General features: G+C 43.9%; 1 protein-coding gene across 1 annotated transcript in view; it reads left to right on the forward strand.

Annotated features, from left to right (window-relative positions):
• The first annotated feature begins 3,144 nt into the window (after positions 1 to 3,144).
• The window catches only part of LOC125256403 (receptor-type tyrosine-protein phosphatase H-like), a 73,778-nt gene continuing 56,094 nt past the window's right edge, over positions 3,145 to 20,828 (forward strand). Inside the window, exons 1-8 of the mRNA XM_048172389.1 lie at positions 3,145 to 3,468; positions 3,695 to 3,779; positions 3,886 to 4,606; positions 4,892 to 5,194; positions 5,548 to 5,757; positions 19,058 to 19,234; positions 19,571 to 19,643; positions 19,731 to 19,952. Coding sequence (XP_048028346.1) covers positions 3,145 to 3,468; positions 3,695 to 3,779; positions 3,886 to 4,606; positions 4,892 to 5,194; positions 5,548 to 5,757; positions 19,058 to 19,234; positions 19,571 to 19,643; positions 19,731 to 19,952 — 2,115 coding nt within the window. The remainder of the gene's footprint in view (positions 3,469 to 3,694; positions 3,780 to 3,885; positions 4,607 to 4,891; positions 5,195 to 5,547; positions 5,758 to 19,057; positions 19,235 to 19,570; positions 19,644 to 19,730; positions 19,953 to 20,828) is intronic.

Raw genomic sequence — 20,828 nt, forward strand, 5'->3', positions numbered from 1 at the left:
ATGGTGAAAAGGCAGTAGGAGTGCTGTGTTATGTTTTGTTCTCTCCCTCCAATATTTTGCGTTCCCCCAAGAAACACAAGAACACAACATTTTTGTGCCCGAACGGTTTTGCAAATGAAGGCAAAGTTTCTTGGGGGAACGAGATGAGTCCAAAGTTTGGAGTCAATTCCATCCCAAGGAATTGAGTCTTCAGAAGGGCCTCATTCAATTCAACAGCAGTGCAAATAATCAACTAATTTGCTATCCAGACATCAGTTGTTCACGCAGTAACTTGACTGTTATTTGATAAATTAGGGTTATATATTTGTATTGTCTTGCTAAAAATTATATTCTTTACCTGACAGATGTTATTTGTTCACTTTTTATAATTTATACTATCAATTAAGTTGAAAGGTGTTCATCTTTTTGTATTACATTTAGCACTATGGAATGAAATTATGACTTCATGAACAATGAATATTCATCCATTCCATCCATTTTCCAAACCTCTTGTCCTTTGTAGCGATCTCAGTCTGAGAAATTCTTGTTAAGAGGCAACAGTACTACCCATTGAGGCACCACAATGAATCACATTTTTCACAATTTGACGTGTTATTTTCACAATTCAACTTTTCATTATCAGTTCAAGTTTCAGTATTTGTAATGATTGCTACTGGCCCACACTGGTTTAAACAGTCCTTTATAATCACATGTAATCTGTCACACACAACTCAGTAATCAGTTAGAATTGGAGATATTTGGAATAAATTCTTGGAATTAAACCTGGAACCGAATCGAGTCCAGAATTTCTGTGAGTAAGGTGAGGTGAGGATGTGATGGCTGATTATACTTATACTTAACAATACAATACTATGTATACTTATACAATACAATACAATGTTTATTTAAATAGCACATTTAAAAACAACCAAAGTGCTGCGCAGAGAACACAAGAACACAACAATTAAAACATATAAACGGTAAACAGTAATCAGTAATGTAAAAATGGGTAAGGTGCTAGATCAGAATCAGAATCAGAAAGACCTTTATTGCCAGGTATATTGTTTACACATACTAGGAATTTGTTTTAGTGACAGAAGCTCCACAGTGCAACAGCGTAACAGCGACAAGACAAGACACATAATAAAAAGAATAAAATAATAATATACACATAATAAAAAGAATAAAATAATAATATACAAATTTACAAGATAGACAAAGTGCAAAAAAAGCAAAAGACAATATATATTATAGACAATTGTATGTACAATTATGTGTGCAAATTGAGATATAAATAAGTGTTTTAAGTAAATAATGTGCCGGCGCGCTTTCCCCGTCTGCGCGTCCTGAAGTGTCTAAACAGCGCTGCCGCTCCGCCGACTACAACATTCAACAAAACGTCTGAATAATCGAAATCCGGTAAAAGATTTTGTGGTATGTACTGCCGAATGTTCAGCAGTTCATCCCTGGTAAAACTGATGGTGTTTGAAAAACAGAAAACAGGAAAAACTAACAAAAACAGAACAAACACTGAAGAGCTAAGCACTGTGGCTGCCATGCGCGGCGCCATCTTGCAATTAAAGATGCAACCGCAGTAGATATAAAAACTCATAAAAACAGCGAATCACGGAATATTATACACCAATGAAAATAAATATATTTTAAAGGGTTAGTTCACCAAAAAATAAAAATAATGTCATTTATTACTCACCCTCATGCCGTTCCACACCCGTAAGACCTTCGTTAATCTTCGTTAACACAAATTAAGATATATTTGTTGAAATCCGATGGCTCAGTGAGGCCTGCATAGCCAGCAATGACATTTCCTCTCTCAAGATCCATTAATGTACTAAAAACATATTTAAATCGGTTCATGTGAGTACAGTGGTTCAATATTAATATTATAAAGCGACGAGAATATTTTTGGTGCGCCAAAAAACTAAATAACGACTTATATAATGATGGCCGATTTCAAAACAGTGTTATGATTCCTCTGTGTCGAATCATGATTTGGATCACGTGTCAAACCGCTAAACTGCTGAAATCACGTGACTTTGGCGCTCCGAACCGCTGATTCAACACGCTGATTCATAACACTCCGAAGCTTCCTGAAGCAGCGTTTTGAAATCGGACACCACTAAGTCGTTATTTTATTAGCACACCAAAAATATTCTCGTCAACTTATAATATCAATATTGAACCACTTATACTCACATGAACTGATTTAAATATGTTTTTAGTACATTAATGTCACAGACACGTCAGGTTCCACCTTGTCGACTGGGAAGGCTACGGCCCCGAGGAGCGCTCATGGGTCCCTAGAAACGATATCCTCGATCCCAATCTTCTACAAGCATTCCACGCCAGCCACCCTGACAGACCTGCCCCACGCCCAAGAGGACGACCACCACGACGTCGGGGTCCTCGGCCCTCAGGAGCGGGCCGTGGGAGGGGGGGTACTGTCACAGACACGTCAGGTTCCACCTCCCTCCAATACCCATGCACACAATCACCAGAGTACTAATCGTCGCCACCTGCACGTCATCATCTCAGCAATCACCTCCACCTTAAAAACCCCACACTCACACACAGTCACTGTCCGGTCTCGTTCGTACCACATCTCCATGTGTACTTACCTCAAGGACTCCAATCTGCTACTTACCTGTCTCCAACGTCTCCAGTGTCTCCAGTCTTCCTTGTGTGCTTCTCCAACTGTGTGTGAGTGTTGCCAGTCTTCAGTCTCCAGCGTGCTCCTCCATATTCATCCTACAATCTACAAAAGGACAGTATCAATTCTTCTATCAACATACCAAGCTTCTGTCATTGCCATATACTCACCGTTATCTCTGCTGATATCAATAAAACATTGTACTTGCTTTTACATCTGCCTCTGAGCCGTCTCTGTTGTAACAGAAGACCGGACCATACCAACTGGATATTAGCATGAGTTCACAGGATCCATTTCAAGAGCTCGTTGACGCTTTGCGCCGAGCACTCACCCCACAACCACCGTCACCGTCACCCTCACCTGCTGCCGCTTCTACATCCACTTCTTCCACTCCTCCACCGATGATGCACGCCAGTCCCATGGCCAAACCGGCGCCCTACTCTGGATCGGCGGAGGATTGCAGCGGTTTCCTCCTGCAATGTGAGTTGGTCCTGGAGATGCAACCGCATCTCTACCCCACCGACACGACTAAAATAGCGTTCATAATCTCCCAACTGCAAGGCAAGGCTCTCCAGTGGGCCGACTCTCTCTGGACTCATAAAGGCTCCGTGGTTAAGTCATACTCTTCATTCGTCGCCCACTTCCGCGAGGTCTTTGGAACTCCCTTGGCTGATTCTTCTATTGGTGAGAAACTCTATAACTTAAAACAAGGATCAAACTCTGTGACTGATTATGCCTTGCAGTTCCGGACGCTGGCCGCTAGCAGTGGATGGAATGAACAAGCCCTCATCACCTCATTTCGTCAGGGGTTGGAACCCAGAGTGCGGTTGCATCTCGCTGCATACGAGGATTCCATCGGCCTCGAACGCTTCATCCAACTCGCCATCCGCGTAGGCACTCGTATGCAGTCGTGTCTCGAAAAGCACCAGGGCCAGCAACACTTCCCACCATCTTTTCCTGCCGATCCGAACCTGTCAGCTCCCCAGAACCAGCCAGGGAGCCCATGCAAGTGGATAATTCTCGTTTATCGCCCTCTGAACGTCAAAGAAGGCTGACCCTGAATCTATGTCTATACTGTGGATCTCCGGGGCATGCAATCTCCGCATGCCCAATTCGTCCTCCTCGACCTTTGGTGAGTGCCATCATTCCCTCCATTAAGAAGATGAAACCACTCACTACTATTGTAAACCTTACTGCTGCTGATGTATCTGTTCCAGTGGTGGTGCTCCTCGATTCAGGGTCAGCAGGAAACTTCATCTCTGGCTCCCTCTGTCGACAACGCAAGCTCAAAACCTCGCCCTCTCCGACTATCTACCAAGTCCAGTCTATCACGGGCAAACCCCTGAGCCGGAAGAGGATCAGCTGTTGTGTGGGACCCCTTCAGCTCCGTGTAGGTATCCTACACGTGGAAGACATCCATTTGCTGGTTCTGGAGGATTCCACCGCTGACGTGGTTCTAGGGTGCCCGTGGCTCGAACAGCACAGCCCCACCATCTCCTGGCACACGGGCGAGATCCTGAAGTGGGGCGAACACTGTTTCTCCAGTTGCTTCTCCGAGCTTCCAGTTCCCAAGTCTCCATGTTCCAAGAAGATCTCCGTCTGTACTACTTCCATTGAAAGCCCCATCAAGAAACGCTCCACTGACATTCCATCCTGTTACGCCCCCTTCAGTGACGTCTTCTGCCCGCAACGAGCCTCCAAGCTACCTCCACACTGGCTATGGGACTGTGCCATAGATCTGTTACCGGGTGAGCCAGTGCCTAGGGGAAGGATTTACCCCCTGTCAGTGCCGGAGGAGAAGGCCATGGAAGAATACATCGAAGAGGCCCTTAACCAAGGATATATACGCCTGTCTACTTCCCCTGCTGCCTCAAGTTTCTTCTTAGTGGCAAAAAAGGACGGAGGCTTGCGGCCCTGCATAGACTATCGATCCTTAAACAAGATAACAGTAAAGTTCCGGTATCCACTTCCCCTCGTCCCAGCGGCCCTGGAACATCTCCGTGGTGCCACTGTGTTCACTAAGCTGGACCTCCGCAGCGCGTATAACCTCATCCGGATACGCGAGGGGGACGAGTGGAAGACCGCCTTCGTCACGCCCACCGGCCATTATGAATACTTGGTCATGCCCTATGGACTTGTCAATGCCCCCTCCGTATTCCAGGATTTCATTCATGAGGTGCTCCGGGAGTTCCTCCACAAGTTTGTACTAGTGTACATAGATGACATCTTGATATACTCCCGGAGACTGGCCGAACATCGCCACCACGTTGCGGAGGTCCTCCTACGCTTACAGCAATACCATCTATTCCTCAAGGCAGAAAAGTGCTCCTTTCACCAACCCTCAGTCCACTTCCTGGGATACTTCATTGATCACAGTGGCATCCGGATGGACGAGGGGAAGGTAGAAGCCATCAAGTCCTGGCCTGCTCCCACAACCATCAAAGAACTCCAACGCTTCCTAGGCTTCACCAATTTCTACCGTCGCTTCATCAAAAACTACAGTTCCATCGTCCATCCACTAACCAACCTCCTCCGTCACCAGCCCAAGTCTCTGTCCTGGTCCGAAGATGCCACCAACGCCTTCGAAGCCCTCAAGAAAGCCTTCACCACCGCTCCCCTCCTCGTCCACCCGGACCCTGACCTGCCCTTTGTCGTCGAGGTGGACGCCTCCACCACAGGAGTGGGAGCGGTACTCTCACAGCAGCAGGGGAATCCAAGTAGACTCCATCCATGCACCTTCTTCTCCCGGAAACTCAACCCGGCGGAGGTCAATTACGACATCGGTGACCGTGAGCTCCTGGCCGTCAAGCTTGCTCTGGAGGAATGGAGGCATTGGTTGGAGGGAGCCAATCATCCCTTTCAAGTACTCACCGACCATAAAAACTTGGAATACCTTAAAGATTTGATTTCACTATCTCCTATCGCCCCGGCTCTAAGAACATTAAAGCTGATGCCTTATCCCGTCTCCATGCTCCTGAGGAAAAAAATGAATCTCCTGAAACCATCCTTCCAAAGTCCATCTTCGTGAACCCCATCCAGTGGTCAGAAGAAACTCTACCCTCCTCCAATGCCTCCTCCTACACTCCGCCGGGTTGTCCCCAGGGCCTTCAGTACGTCACCCGGACACGTCGCACTCCACTTGTACACTCTGCTCACTCATCACTTGGTACTGGCCACCCGGGGGTCAATGAGACCCTCTCGCTGCTTAAGGAGCGCTTCTGGTGGCCCAACATGGCCAGGGATGTCAGAAGGTACGTGCAGGGCTGCAGGGAGTGCGCCATCTCCAAGAGCCCTCGTCATCTGCCAGCCGGCAAGCTCACTCCGCTGCCTGTTCCTGAGCGACCATGGTCACACCTGGGGGTAGACTTTATCACGGATCTCCCCGCATCGGATGGTCACACCTGTGTCCTCGTGGTAGTAGACCGATTCTCCAAGGCCTGGCGTCTCATTCCCCTGAATGGTCTACCTACCACCTTAACTACAGCAGAACTCATGTTCAACCACATCTTTCGATATTATGGAACCCCCGAAGACATCGTATCAGACCGAGGGCCCCAATTAATCTCCCGTGTCTGGAAGGCCTTCTTGTCGCTCCTGGGTGTGACCGCCAGTCTGTCATCCGGCTACCATCCTCAGACGAACGGGCAGACGGAACGGAAGATCCAGGAGATTGGCCGCTTCCTGCATACCTTCTATCATGGCCACCAGAACTCCTGGAACCAGTATCTGGGTTGGGCCGAGTACGCCCAGAACTCCTTCCACTGGACTAACACCCTTTCAATGCGTACTCGGTTACCAACCCCCGCTGTTCCCCTGGGACGGGGAACCCTCCAGTGTTCCTGCAGTTGACAACTGCAGAGAGCCCTGCGCAGACGCAGGATGACAGCAGACCTTCGGCGCTCCAACGCTCCATCCTACCAACCGGGGCAGAAGGTCTGGCTGTCAACCAAGGACATCAGGCTGCGTCTGCCCTGCAAGAAGCTGAGTCCTCACTTCATTGGCCCATTCACCATCACCAGACAGATCAATCCAGTCATGTATCGTTTGCAATTTCCACCACAATACAAGATTCACCCAACCTTTCATGTCTCCCTATTAAAACCTCACCACCCTTCTGTTTCTCCCTCCACAGAACCTGACGTTGCAGCCCGCCGAGCCCCCCCTTCCACTCATCCTGGACGACGGTGCTGCATACGAGGTTCACGAGATGTTGGACTCCCGGCGTCGTGGTGGTCTACTTGAATACCTTGTCGACTGGGAAGGCTACGGCCCCGAGGAGCGCTCATGGGTCCCTAGAAACGATATCCTCGATCCCAATCTTCTACAAGCATTCCACGCCAGCCACCCTGACAGACCTGCCCCACGCCCAAGAGGACGACCACCACGACGTCGGGGTCCTCGGCCCTCAGGAGCGGGCCGTGGGAGGGGGGGTACTGTCACAGACACGTCAGGTTCCAGCTCCCTCCAATACCCATGCACACAATCACCAGAGTACTAATTGTCGCCACCTGCACGTCATCATCTCAGCAATCACCTCCACCTTAAAAACCCCACACTCACACGCAGTCACTGTCCGGTCTCGTTCGTACCACATCTCCATGTGTACTTACCTCAAGGACTCCAATCTGCTACTTACCTGTCTCCAACGTCTCCAGTGTCTCCAGTCTTCCTTGTGTGCTTCTCCAACTGTGTGTGAGTGTTCCCAGTCTTCAGTCTCCAGCGTGCTCCTCCATATTCATCCTACAATCTACAAAAGGACAGTATCAATTCTTCTATCAACATACCAAGCTTCTGTCATTGCCATATACTCACCGTTATCTCTGCTGATATCAATAAAACATTGTACTTGCTTTTACATCTGCCTCCGAGCCGTCTCTGTTGTAACAATTAATGGATCTTGAGAGAGGAAATGTCATTGCTGGCTATAGAGGCCTCACAGAGCCATCGGATTTCAACAAAAATATCTTAATTTGCGTTCCGAAGAATAACAAAGGTCTTACGGGTGTGGAACGGTATGAGGGTGAGTATAAAATGACAGAATTTTCATTTTTGGGTGAACTAACCCTTTAAGAGAAGATTTTAAAATTGATATAGTTGGGGCAGTTCTTATGTAGGCCGGAAGACTCTTCCATAATTTAGGTCCAACAACAGCAAAAGCATATACATGTACATAATTAGAAAGCATGCTTGCTCCGAATCCACTTTTGCTAGATTAATGATGGGAAAAATGGTCTGTGTGCCCGGTGCATGCTCTAAAAGGGTTGTCCCTATTCTCTTAACGAGTAATGGGTATGTTTTGGGGCGTAACATTTAATAAACCAATCAGAGTCTCATCTTCCAGGTTTCAATTGGTCAATGGCGCAGTCTGTTTCAGTTGCCTCAAAATAGCAATGCGCCAACAATGCGCCTGAACACACCTCGTTTTCAGACCAGCACACCCATGGGCGCGCAAATGGGTGCAAATGCATTTATTTAAACAAAATGGCGCAGGACGTGAAAATGATAACTGCGTCAGGCTGAAACTAGCAAAAAACATGCGTTGCGCCTAGCGCCGCGTTGCACCAGGTGTATGATAGGGCCCTAAATGTTACTAATTCATCCAAGGTCAAAAAACACTTGAATTTTCTCGTATACATTGCACATCACCTCATTTCTCAAAGAGTTTAAAATTATTTGTTTTCAAGATTCAGTTTTCCGGAGCTTCTTTAGCATTTTATACACAGTGATATGAACAGAATGGAGTTTGTTCACATCAATTCAAGTCCTTTTGAATTACATGCTTGTCGACAACACAAACCAAACTCTTCCAGGATTCAGCTTTAACTACAGTATTTAAGGGCAGGGCAAAGTAGACGTTGTTTGCGTGCAATTGAATTTCATTTTTACATAGGTATGTAACAGGAGGTGAGATTGGAATTGCTGACAACTCGTTTAATCAGTTCAGAATTGATTCTTTTGTGAGATTGTCATGCACTTTGATCTTTAAAACTTTGCAGAGCTTTTACAAGCAGCTATATTACACACTGCATGAAAGGAAATATTTTAAAAAGCATAATAGGGGCACTATAACTGTTATTTAATTTTCATTAAAATATTTATGTAACTATGATACTGTCACGATCACCGTCTGTTCCTGTCACTTCCCGGAGTCCAATTCCCATCATTCCCCTCAGCCAATCACATGCACACACTCCACTCCAATCATTATCTGCCACATACACCTGAAGCTTGTTATCTGGACTATAAAGGACTCACACCCACACCACCTGATCGCGAAGTCTTGTTTACCCCGTGTGACATTTCTGAGCATTATATCCTGTCTGCCTTCCTGCCTGTTTGTTGTTACCGTTCCTGTCTGTTACCTGTTTTTTGACCCGTTGCTGCCTGTCCTGACCCTTGCTTTGTATACCGACCTGTGAGTGATATCTGCCAGTCCTGACCTCTGCCTGTTTCTGGATTACGATTCTGTCTACCCTCTGCCGTACCTGTTTGCTCCTGTTTGACCCTGCTTGTACGACCACGTTTACCTTTAATAAAACGCTGCATTTGGATCCCTTGCCTGAGTCCCATCGTTACAGATACATCTCAGCAGTCAATGCAATGCATGTCAACAGTGAAGAAATAATTAGTTAGCAGCCAGCTACGAACTAGTCTAAATATCATTAGAAAGTTCACTAGCTATTGTTCAGAAAACCTGTGTGTGTGTGTGTGTGTGTGTGTGATTTCTTATTTTATACCTGGCAGCAGAAGGAAAGCAGTAGGTGAAATATAGGCCTGGTTTCACAGACAGGGCTTAGATTAGATCAGGCCTTAGTTCAGTTAGGGCATTTAAGTAGGTTTTATTAATATGCTTTAGAAAAAAAAACATTACTTGTTTACATTATCTTGAGACAAAACAGTGGCACTAACATATTTTAAGATATGTCAGTGCAAGTTGCTTTCAGTTAAACCAGCTCAAACATGCATTTTAGTCTGGGACTAGGCTAAAGCCCTGTCTGTGAAGCCGGGGGATAAAGAAACATTTCTAAGCAGTTGTAAAAATGTTCTTTGCATTAAGAATAGGTCCAGATAAATTTCAGCCTAATAGTAATACTTCTCTGAATGGCCAATTTTACATAAATTGTGTGTATTTTCAAGATACAAAATACTGTATTTGTATTTTGATACATTTTATCCACACAGTATTTTTTATTTTATTGTAAATACATTATTTTTTATGTTTTTGTACTCATCTAAATGGCGTGTGTTGAGATGAAAATTTTATATTGATGGGTCTAATGTTTCACTCCTGTAATACCATCCCAGTCCAAAGTCCTGAAGATAAATGATAGCCAGGAATTCAGAATCTGTTATCGTTCAGTTATAATAAGATCTTACTGTAATGGTCATGACTGTGTTGTCGGCCATTTTGCTCTTCGGAGCAGAGGGCATTTAAAAGAGAATACAAACATTTTATGACTGTTGCATGACTATACTGGATGTGCTGTAACTTTCAATCAGGCCATTCATTCTAATGATCTTCTAAAAGGTTACACTTTATTTTAAGGTAATGTTATATTACTAACTCAAGTAAGTACTAAGTATTAACTACATGTACTTACTATATAGTTACAGTTAGAGATAGGGTTTGGTTTAAAGTTAGTTACTTGTAATTATGCATTACTGTTTTTTATAGGAAGTACATGTAACGTGTAACTACGTCACCTTAAAATAAAGAGTTGTTACCCTTTAAAATATACTAAGATTTTAAACAGAAAAGAGCTGAAAAAAAAAAAAAAAAAAAAATGTTATTGTTACGTGTAGCTGGTGGAAGGATGAGGCAGATACGGATTTCCACAAATAACATAAGATACTTTAATCAATCAAAGACAAGGGAACACCAAACTACACATTAACACAACAGAGAACGGACCAGGAGTGCAGGGAGTGAGTGCATAATAAAGGGAGTGCAGATGATAGAGTCCAGGTGCAGGTGATCCGTGATGATGAGGAGCTGACGAGGGAAGTGAGTGCAGGTGTGGAGAACAGGAGGATCATGGGATATGGAGTCCAGGAGAACAAGGGTTCTGTGACAGTACCTCCCCCTCCCAGTAGGCGCGTCCTCGCACCGTAGATGTAACAACCGGGAGGGGGGCGGGCGCCCTGGAGACCTCAAGCTGGTGCAGGGGGAGGAGCAGACTGGAGTGGAGGTCTCCAGGGCAGGTTCAAAAGCCATGGCGGGTCAGGAGCCGTGGGCAGCCAAGGCGGGTCAGGAGCCGTGGGCAGCCATGGCAGGACAGGTGCAGCGGGCAGCCATGACGGGTCAGGTGCAGCGGGCCGCCATGGCGGGTCAGGGACCGAAGGCTTCATGCCGTCGTGCCCAGGCAGCGCTGAAGGACCGGCGGGAGATGGCGGAACGACCGACGACTCCGCCGACCGAAGCGCAGCCGGGGCTCCAGAAGGCCGCAGTTGAACAAGGATGACAGACAACAAAGTGAGTACCGGAGAGAGTGAGGAGGCCAACAGAAACCGATGGACGGAGTGACGGAGCGGAGATGGAGGAGTGCAGTCCAGAGGTGATGGCAGGCTGACGAGGGAACAAGGTATGAACGGGGGCAGGATGGAGACTTGTGAGGCTGGAGGACTGATGGGCAACGGTGGAGCAGAGGGAGGTTGGAGCCAGGGTGACGGTAATCGCCCAGAGTTCCGAGGTGGAGATCTGGGCGAGGGGGCTTGAGGTGGAGGTGCAGTGAAGACACAAATGGACGGAGGTGGGAGAGGGAGGCAGGGAGGGAAAACAGTCTTAGGGCTGTATGTTTCAACAACAAAGTTCATAATAGGAGCAGCTGGCTCGGCGGCGGAGACTGGCGCTGAGGGCTCGGCGGCGGAGACTGGCGCTGCTTGCTCGGCGGCCGAGACTGGCGCTGCTTGCTCGGCGGCCGAGACTGGCGCTGCTTGCTCGGCGGCCGAGACTGGAGATCCTGGCTCGGCCGAGACTGGAGATCCTGGCTCGGCCGAGACTGGAGAACTTGGCTTGGCCGAGACTGGAGAAACTGGCTCGGTCCAGAAGTCAATTAACCAGGCCGCATCACTGGGTGGTTTGTGTGAGGCTGGAAGAGGTGTCCAGTCCATCCCTTCAAACATAATTAAAATGCCCGTAGGAACAGGAGAGGGCTCGGTTGCTGAGACTGGAGAGGGCTCAGCAGCAGGCTTGGAGAGGGCTAGAGCGGGCTCTGGAGAGACTGGAGCGGGCTCTGGAGAGACTGGAGCGGCTTGCTTCCTCCTCCTCCGCTTTCGGGACCCAGTGGAGGAGTGTGGGTTCCGTGTAGGACAGGCAGGGAATTTGCTGGAGGGGTATGCGGAGGAAGACGGTGGCTGACTGACTGGCCCGGCCAACCATGTTTCTGGATGGACTAGAGACAGACACCCATCCTGAACCCAATCAACTACGAATTTGGAGTCATTTAACCATAAAATGGAATTTATAGTTTCGCTTAAGGAGAAACGATAATCGGGTTCACCAAAACGGATAGTGTCGTCGTCTAGTCCATCCAGAAACAAGGAGATCAAACATGCTTCAGGCCAGTCAGACAAAGCAGCAAGCTCAACGAACTCCTCCACATACCTCTCCAGCGAACGACCTACCTGCAGGAGCCCGATTAGGCGATCGCCGGTTGAAAGATGGGTGAGAGGCTTTGGAGGAGCTGGAGCCAGGGAGCCGGGGAAAGTCTCCATATTATTTTGTGGAAATCCGGTCGGTACAGGTCCGTTCTTCTGTTACGTGTAGCTGGTGGAAGGATGAGGCAGATACGGATTTCCACAAATAACATAAGATACTTTAATCAATCAAAGACAAGGGAACACCAAACTACACATTAACACAACAGAGAACGGACCAGGAGTGCAGGGAGTGAGTGCATAATAAAGGGAGTGCAGATGATAGAGTCCAGGTGCAGGTGATCCGTGATGATGAGGAGCTGACGAGGGAAGTGAGTGCAGGTGTGGAGAACAGGAGGATCATGGGATATGGAGTCCAGGAGAACAAGGGTTCTGTGACAGTTATGTTGCTATAATATATTTTTTTCTTGGCTCTTCTGAAACAGGTTCTCATAGTGAAGTCCAGCATATGGGATTCTTTCAATACTAAAAATAAAGCATCTCAGGATGCTGGATGAAAGAATAAACTGAGTTTGTAAAGGGTGGCTGCTTTAAAGAAGCTAAAATACAAGAGTATTAATTTGAGTGTGTACATAATTCTACACAATGTTCTAAATAATTCATATACCTCCACTTTTTATTATCCTAGAGAAGAGGTGACAAAACCTTGTGACCCGCTCTGGCGAAATGAGTCGGAAGTCGCAACAATGGAAAAAATAAATTTTTTTAAGCTAATTTCAAAGAACAGACTTTCAAAAATAATCTCCTAAAGTTTTGTAGTCCAGATAATTGAGTAAAGGTATTTAAATGGCTATTAAATTTGACATGGAACTCCTCTTGTTACTTATGAGCATTTCCCGGTATCCCCTGAAATGTCTCTGCTCTCCAAATATGGTGTTACACGTTGTATAGAACCAATCAAAAAGCTTAGAAATGTAAACACACTGACATAAACACTGATTTTTATCAATGGGAAGCCCCGTTTCGACTGACAGGCACGCGATCGGTCCAGCCATCGTCCTGTCAGACTAGCGCATGCTCTGAGTAAACAAGCTAGCAGATCTCCTCAATGTCTAGTTGTGAATCAGTTAGCGGTGATCGAGATGTCGAGTTAGCCAAAATACGTGCCTTTTGCGTTAAAGGGTGTAAACTCAACGATGGATAGCCATGTTTTCTGTCATTTGATGAAGATTTCGTTTACGAGATATACGTCTGTCTATGGCCTCTCTCACTTTCTCTCTCTCTCTCTCTCTCTCTCTCTCTCTCTCTCTCACACACACACACACACACACACACCCTCTCTCTCAAGCAAAAATGTAGCACCTCTGTTCAATCTTTCTGATTTTAGTAAATCTTTGTAAAAGTGCCTTATAAAATATTAATTCAAATAAATACTTTTAAATAATTTGAGCTTCAGCCTGGTTTAATAGCATTTATATATATAAAAATGTCTTTGGTCAAATTAAACTGTAAAATAAATAGTTTATCCCTTTAAATGCAATGGATTTTGAAAGATATCAACAAAAAACGGGCAAAAAACTTTATTTTCTCAGGTTTTCAATTGGAAAAAGAGGGCAGACGATCATAATTCAAATGGGTATATCTTTAAATCTATTCAAGGTATGACTTTGACTAGGATATCATTTTAAAGATTATTGTCCCATCTTTCCATTGATACCAAAATCTCAATTTTGAAATTTGGGTCACTGTGACTCATTTTGCTGGATCAGGTCAGGTCTTTGTATTTTAGACAAGCTGCCAGATTTTAGTCATGCCTTGTTTCCTTGTTTGTTGTGTCAACAGCTTTCCTATCAATCCATGTGCTGTTTAGAAAAATACTTCCATGTTACAATAGCTTGTAAAAGAGAATTTCACTATAATTTTATTGTTTTAGTGGACACACGTCCAGAAAGGTGGTTGACATTTACTTTTTACACAGAACACATTCTTAAAATGTCAAATGGAAAAAGATGTTTAATATAGTTGATAAGATAATATATTATGATAAGCTAATATATCTTTTTTTTTCTTGTATCTATAATATAATGCACCTATGTCTCGCTGCACTATACAAGTATGTACCTCAGTCACCTATGTTTTGTTTTTCAAACTTTGTGTTTTTTGTTTTATTATATGCTTTGTTGTAAATGCTTATGTTTGTCTAGTGCTATTATGTCCTACTGTTCTGTTTTTTTTTTTTATATATATTCGACACAATTCATTTACATATATATGTCAGTATAGAAATATTAGCTCAATATGCAACTTAAATTCATAACCAGCTCTCAGACAAAAAAAAAAAGTTTTCAACTATTTGGATAATCTACAGGCAGATATATGTTTACTACAAGAAACACAACCTTGCAGATTCAAAACAAAACACCCTAAGATCAGCACAATTCACTCACTCATTCTCAGCCACTTATAATTCAAAACAAAGAGGAGTATGTATCTTGATAAGCAAAAAAAATTCAACTTGTTCATAATACAACTATTTCTGACCCAGAAGGACGCTTTATTATCATAAACATAACAATTAACAATAACCCAGTAACAATTGCCAACATTTACGGCCCAAATTCAGATAACCCTGCCTTTTTCCACACTTTTTTTTCTTCTATTTCAAATCTTTCTAATGGCCCGGTAATTATAGGAGGCGATTTTAACACCGTAATTGACTCATCACTCGACAGATCCGCAAATAATAAAAGACACTGGCAATCCACCGACACAATAATACAGTCCATGAGAGATTTAGGCCTTGGCGATGGTTGGAGGCTACAGCATCAGAGAATATACATTTTACTCGCCAGTTCATCACAGCTACTCTCGCATAGACTTTTTCCTAACTAGCAATTCAATCATACCTACTATCTCTGAGCACAAAATCCACTCCATCAGCATCAGTGACCATGCTCCAGTAACATTCATATGGAATCCAGCTAATTTACATAAACACATCAGTAGATGGCGCTTTAACATATCACTCCTTAAAGACCCAGAGTTTGACAGTTATCTTAAAAGAGAGTGGACATCCTTCCTAGAAATAAACGACTCACCAAAGTTATCAGCTTCATTACTTTGGGAAACAGGCAAAGCAGTATTACGAGGTAAAATCATTTCATTCTCCGTCCATAAAAAGAAATAGAAAAACAAGAAGAAATCAGACTAGAAAATAAAATAAAAGTACTTGAAATATTACATGCAAATAACCCAACCGAAGTAATATATAATGAATTAAGAAAACAAAAATTCTTACTAAACGAAATCATAAATAAAAAAACTCAATTTCTAATTCATAGACTCCGTCAAGAAACCTACCATCATAGCAACAAATCCAGTAAATATTTGGCCAATCAGATTAAAAGAAACAGAGAAAAAGTAACAACTGCAACTATTAAGGACTCAGGAGGGAAGCCTACCAGCTCTCCACAAGAAATAAATACAATATTTCGAAACTTCTATGCTAAACTTTATTCATCTGATAATAACACAAGACAAGACGATATTAACTCATTTTTCAATAATATTCAACTCCCAAAACTTAACACTGAACAAATCAGTGCACTGGATAAACCAATCAAGGAAGAAGAACTCCATTTTGCCTTAAGTCGAATGCCTAGCAATAAAGCACCAGGACCCGATGGCTTCCCTGCTGAGTTCTATAAACATTTCTGGTCCATTTTATCTCCATTATTCATCAAAGCAGTAACAGAAATAAAAGAAAATTCAGGATTACCAATGCACATGAACACAGCCACTATTTCACTTATCCCTAAACCTAATAAAGATCCAACCCTTCGTCAAACTACCGTCCTATATCTCTCATCAATGCAGACATCAAAATAATTAGTAAAGTTCTTGCACATAGAATTGAAAAAATTATCCCATTCATAATCCACCCGGATCAGACTGGTTTTATTAAAGGTAGGCAGGCATCCAACAACACAAGCAGACTATACGATTTAATCCATTATTCATCACTACAACAGGAAAATACCATTATAGTCACTTTAGATGCAGAAAAAGCTTTTTTTCAATTGGAACTTTTTATTCACCACATTACAAAAAATTGGCTTTGGTGAGTTGTTTATTAATTGGATTAAAATTTTATACACAGCACCTTCTGCCACAGTCACAACCAACGGACTAACATCACAAAGCTTCACACTGCACAGGGGGACTAGGCAAGGATGCCCACTCTCTCCTTCTTTATTCACCATCTTCATTGAACCCTTAGCAGCAGCCATCCGTCAGAACCCACTCATCAGAGGAATCCACACATCCCAAACACAACATAAAATCAGTTTATATGCTGATGACATTTTACTCTTTTTGCAAAATCCTCAATCATCTCTGCAAGAAATAATTAAAACCATTGATTTATACTCTGCAATATCAGATTATGCAATAAATTGGAATAAATCTTCAATTCTTCCACTACATCAAACCAAATGGGATGTGGTAGCCCAGGTATCACCCATTCCTCTATGCACAGGTCATATCGCTTATTTAGGTGTTAGGGTTTCCTCCAGGCTGTCAGAGCTGACTGGACTCAACTTCACTCCTCTACTGAAAACAATAGAAGATGACCTTCACCGCTGGCACAACTTACTACTTTCCATCCAGGGCAGAGTAGCTATAATCAAAATGACAGTACTTCCAAAAATATTTAACTATTTATTCTCAATGATCCCAACCCAACCTTCTCTCAATTGGTTCAAATCTTTAGACTCCATCATTACCCGATTCTACTGGAAAAATAAACCACCACGGATAAAATTAAGCACTTTACAAAAACCCAAATCCTTAGGAGGATTAGAAGCACCGCATTTTTACCATTACTCACTAGCAAACCAACTTCAATACATATATAAATGGATTCACCCCACTCAATCAGACATTATATAGCTAGACATAGAACAATCACTTTGCGAAAACTTGCACATATCATATATCCCATTTCTTAGTCAGTCCATTAAACACCACCCATGTTTCAAAGCACTGACAATAGCCTCTGCTCTGACAGCCTGGTGGAAATATCATCAAATCACAAACTCCAACTAGGCCCCATCTAAACTCACCCCACTGTGGAACAACCCTGATTTCACAAGCAACAAAAAACCACTAAATTTCAATAAATGGGTACAAAAGGGCATCACACATATAAATCACATTTTTCAGTCTAACAACTTTGTTTCATTTTCTTACTTAGTCCAGGAGTACGGTATTGGGAGCAATCAATTCTTGAATTATCTGCAGCTAAAATCAGCTGTTTTATCCAAAATCAACAATATAACTATCAATCTTCACCTTCCTACCGTGTTAGCAGATTTAGTTAATATATCCTCCCTGAAAAAATTACTTTCCAAAATATACAAAATTATAACTAATTCAAATAAAACCATAACTTTACCAACAATCAAATGGGAAGAAGACCTTTCGATTGCTCCTGATACCAACTTCTGGACTCATACAGTATAAAACTCTTCATAGAACACACTACACTGGGGAAAGGCTGTCTAAAATGGTATTCACATCAGAAATTTGCTCACGCTGCTCACAAAACTGTCCGGACACATATATCCACGCCACATGGCACTGCCCATTCATTAAACACTTTTGGAAAGACGTCACTGAATCCCTATCCCGCCTCCTGGGCTGCCACATCCCATTATCTCCCTCCCTCTGTCTACTGGGCGATCTATCAACTCTCAATCAGTAAATAACAAACAAAAGGATGCTCCTTGTAGCCTTAGCCATCGCCAAGAAAACTATCTTCTTGAACTGGAAATCCCGAAACACCATTCACATAACGCATTGGAAAAATTTGCTCATAGATTACATCTCCCTAGAATATTTTTCACCTCATTACAACTGTATATCGGAGCCACAACACTCCAGATCAGACCTCCTTCAACTATTACAAATCTGACACACTCATCCTGTTTAATTATATATTCATTTGTTATTATACATATTTATATAAGGTTTTAGTAATAATGTATTTTCATTATTATAATTATTATTGACATTATTAACATTAATTATTATTATTATTGTTATTAATATTATCAATATCATAGAAACATTTAGCAGTAATGGAATGATGGTGGTGTGATGATGTTTTGCTTGATACAAGGACGGTAATGGTATAATGTATATCTTTAATAATTAAAAAATAAATAAATAAATGAATAAAATAATAATGGTAATAATAATATAAATATCTAAAATATAAAAATATAACCAAATCAAACCAACACCTAACATATACCACACATAATTTTAATGCACCAAATGCTGTTTTTTGTCACAGACATGTCAGGCTCCAACATCCACCAATCACAGCGCACTCCATCTCCAGAGTACTGATCACCGCCACCGGCACCTCATCATTGAACCAATCAACCGCACTACAAAGAGCACGCACACACAGCACTCCATGTCCGGTCTCGTTTGCAGATACTCACGTTAATGCTTACCTCAAGGACTCCCTGCTTCATACTTATCTGTCTCCAGCGTGTCTCCTTCCCTCTGTGTTCCTTGTCTCCTGTGTGTGAGTGCTCAACCCTTCTCCAGCGATCTCCAGCTCCAGCGTGTTCACGGATTTCCATATCTGAAAAGAAAAGGACAGTAACTATCTCCATACATCCTCTATATCCATCTCCATATCCATTACTGCTTACCTGTTCTCTGCCATTTGCTCTACTGGTGTCAATAAACAACCATTACCTGTTTACATCTGTTTCTGACTCCTGTGTACCATAACAGAAGACCGTACCAACACCGTAGACCCAGTATGAGCCAACCAGACCCATTCCAAGCCCTGGTGGATGCGCTTCGGCGAACACTCACCACCAATCCACCGTCACCATCTCCAGCCACTTCTCCCTCACCTGCACCAGCGGGAACCTCAGTCAGCACCGTCAGCTCTCCTTCACCTCCGTTGTACGCCAGTCCCATGGCCAAACCCTACTCAGGATCGGCGGAGGACTGCAGCGGATTCCTGCTGCAGTGCGAACTGGTCCTGGAGATGCAGCCGCACCTGTACCCGAACGACACATCCAAGATAGCGTTCATCATCTCCCAGTTAAGCGGCAAAGCATTAAAATGGGCAGATTCCATCTGGTCACAACACGGTGCTGTCACTCGATCACATCCTGCCTTTATTTCCCACTTCCGGGAAGTCTTCGGGAAACCGATTACAGATTCATCTGCTGGTGAGAAACTCTACAATCTTAAACAAGGATCTATGTCTATTTATGATTATGCTTTGCACTTCAGAACGCTTGCTGCTGTTAGCGGATGGAACGAACAGGCTTTAATAACCACCTACCGTCAAGGACTGGAACCCCGGGTACGGCTGCATCTCGCTGCATACGAGGATTCCATCGGCCTCGAGAAGTTCATCCAGCTCTCCATCCGCTGCGCCACTCGTATGCAGGCCTGCCTCCAAGAACACCAGGACCAGTTTCTTCCCACCATGCTCCTCTGCCGATCCGAACCCGTCAGCTCCCCAGAACCAGCCAACGAACCCATGGATGTAGAGAATTCTTGTTTAACTCCCTCTGAGCGCCATCGTCAGCTGACCCTGAACCTGTGCTTGTATTGTGGCGCTTCCGGGCATGCGATTGCGGCGTGCCCCACACGACCTCCTCGACCCATGGTGAGTGCCATAATCCCTTCTATTCAGAAAATGAAACCACTCACCGTCACTAGGCATTGGTCACCCGGGGGTCAATGAAACCCTCTCGTTGCTGAAAGAATGCTTCTGGTGGCCAGGGATGGCAGCCGATGTCAGAAGGTACGTGCAGGGCTACTGGTACTGTCACAGACACGTCAGGCTCCAACATCCACCAATCACAGCGCACTCCATCTCCAGAGTACTGATCACCGCCACCTGCACCTCATCATTGCACCAATCAACAACACTACAAAGAGCACGCACACACAGCACTCCACGTCCGGTCTCGTTTGCAGATACTCACGTTAATGCTTACCTCAAGGACTCCCTGCTTCATACTTACCTGTCTCCAGCGTGTCTCCTTCCCTCCGTGTTCCTCGTCTCCTGTGTGTGAGTGCTCAACCCTTCTCCAGCGTGTTCACGGATTTCCATATCTGAAAAGAAGACATCCTCTATATCCATCTCCATATCCATTACTGCTTACCTGTTCTCTGCCATTTGCTCTACTGGTGTCAATAAACAACCATTACCTGTTTACATCTGTGTCTGACTCCTGTGTACCATAACATTTTTAATGCACCACACCCTTCTTTTAATGCACCACCTCAGCTTAGGCATACCTACAAATAGTAATTATACTGTGAATGAGAGAAAAAAAAAAAAAAACAGCACACTGACACAGAAACTAGGAGAGGTGTGGTATGTGTTTAGGTATGTGTCATGATTTCATTATTACTGTCATTTTATTATTATTAAAATTATTGTTATTGATATCACTGCCCCGTCATCGCAAAACATTATCATCATCACCATCTTTAGCATTACTATTGTTTTAATTACTGTTGTTGTTATTATTAT

This window comes from Megalobrama amblycephala, linkage group LG21 (genome assembly GCF_018812025.1).
Source record: "Megalobrama amblycephala isolate DHTTF-2021 linkage group LG21, ASM1881202v1, whole genome shotgun sequence".
NCBI classification, from domain to species: Eukaryota; Metazoa; Chordata; class Actinopteri; order Cypriniformes; family Xenocyprididae; genus Megalobrama; species Megalobrama amblycephala.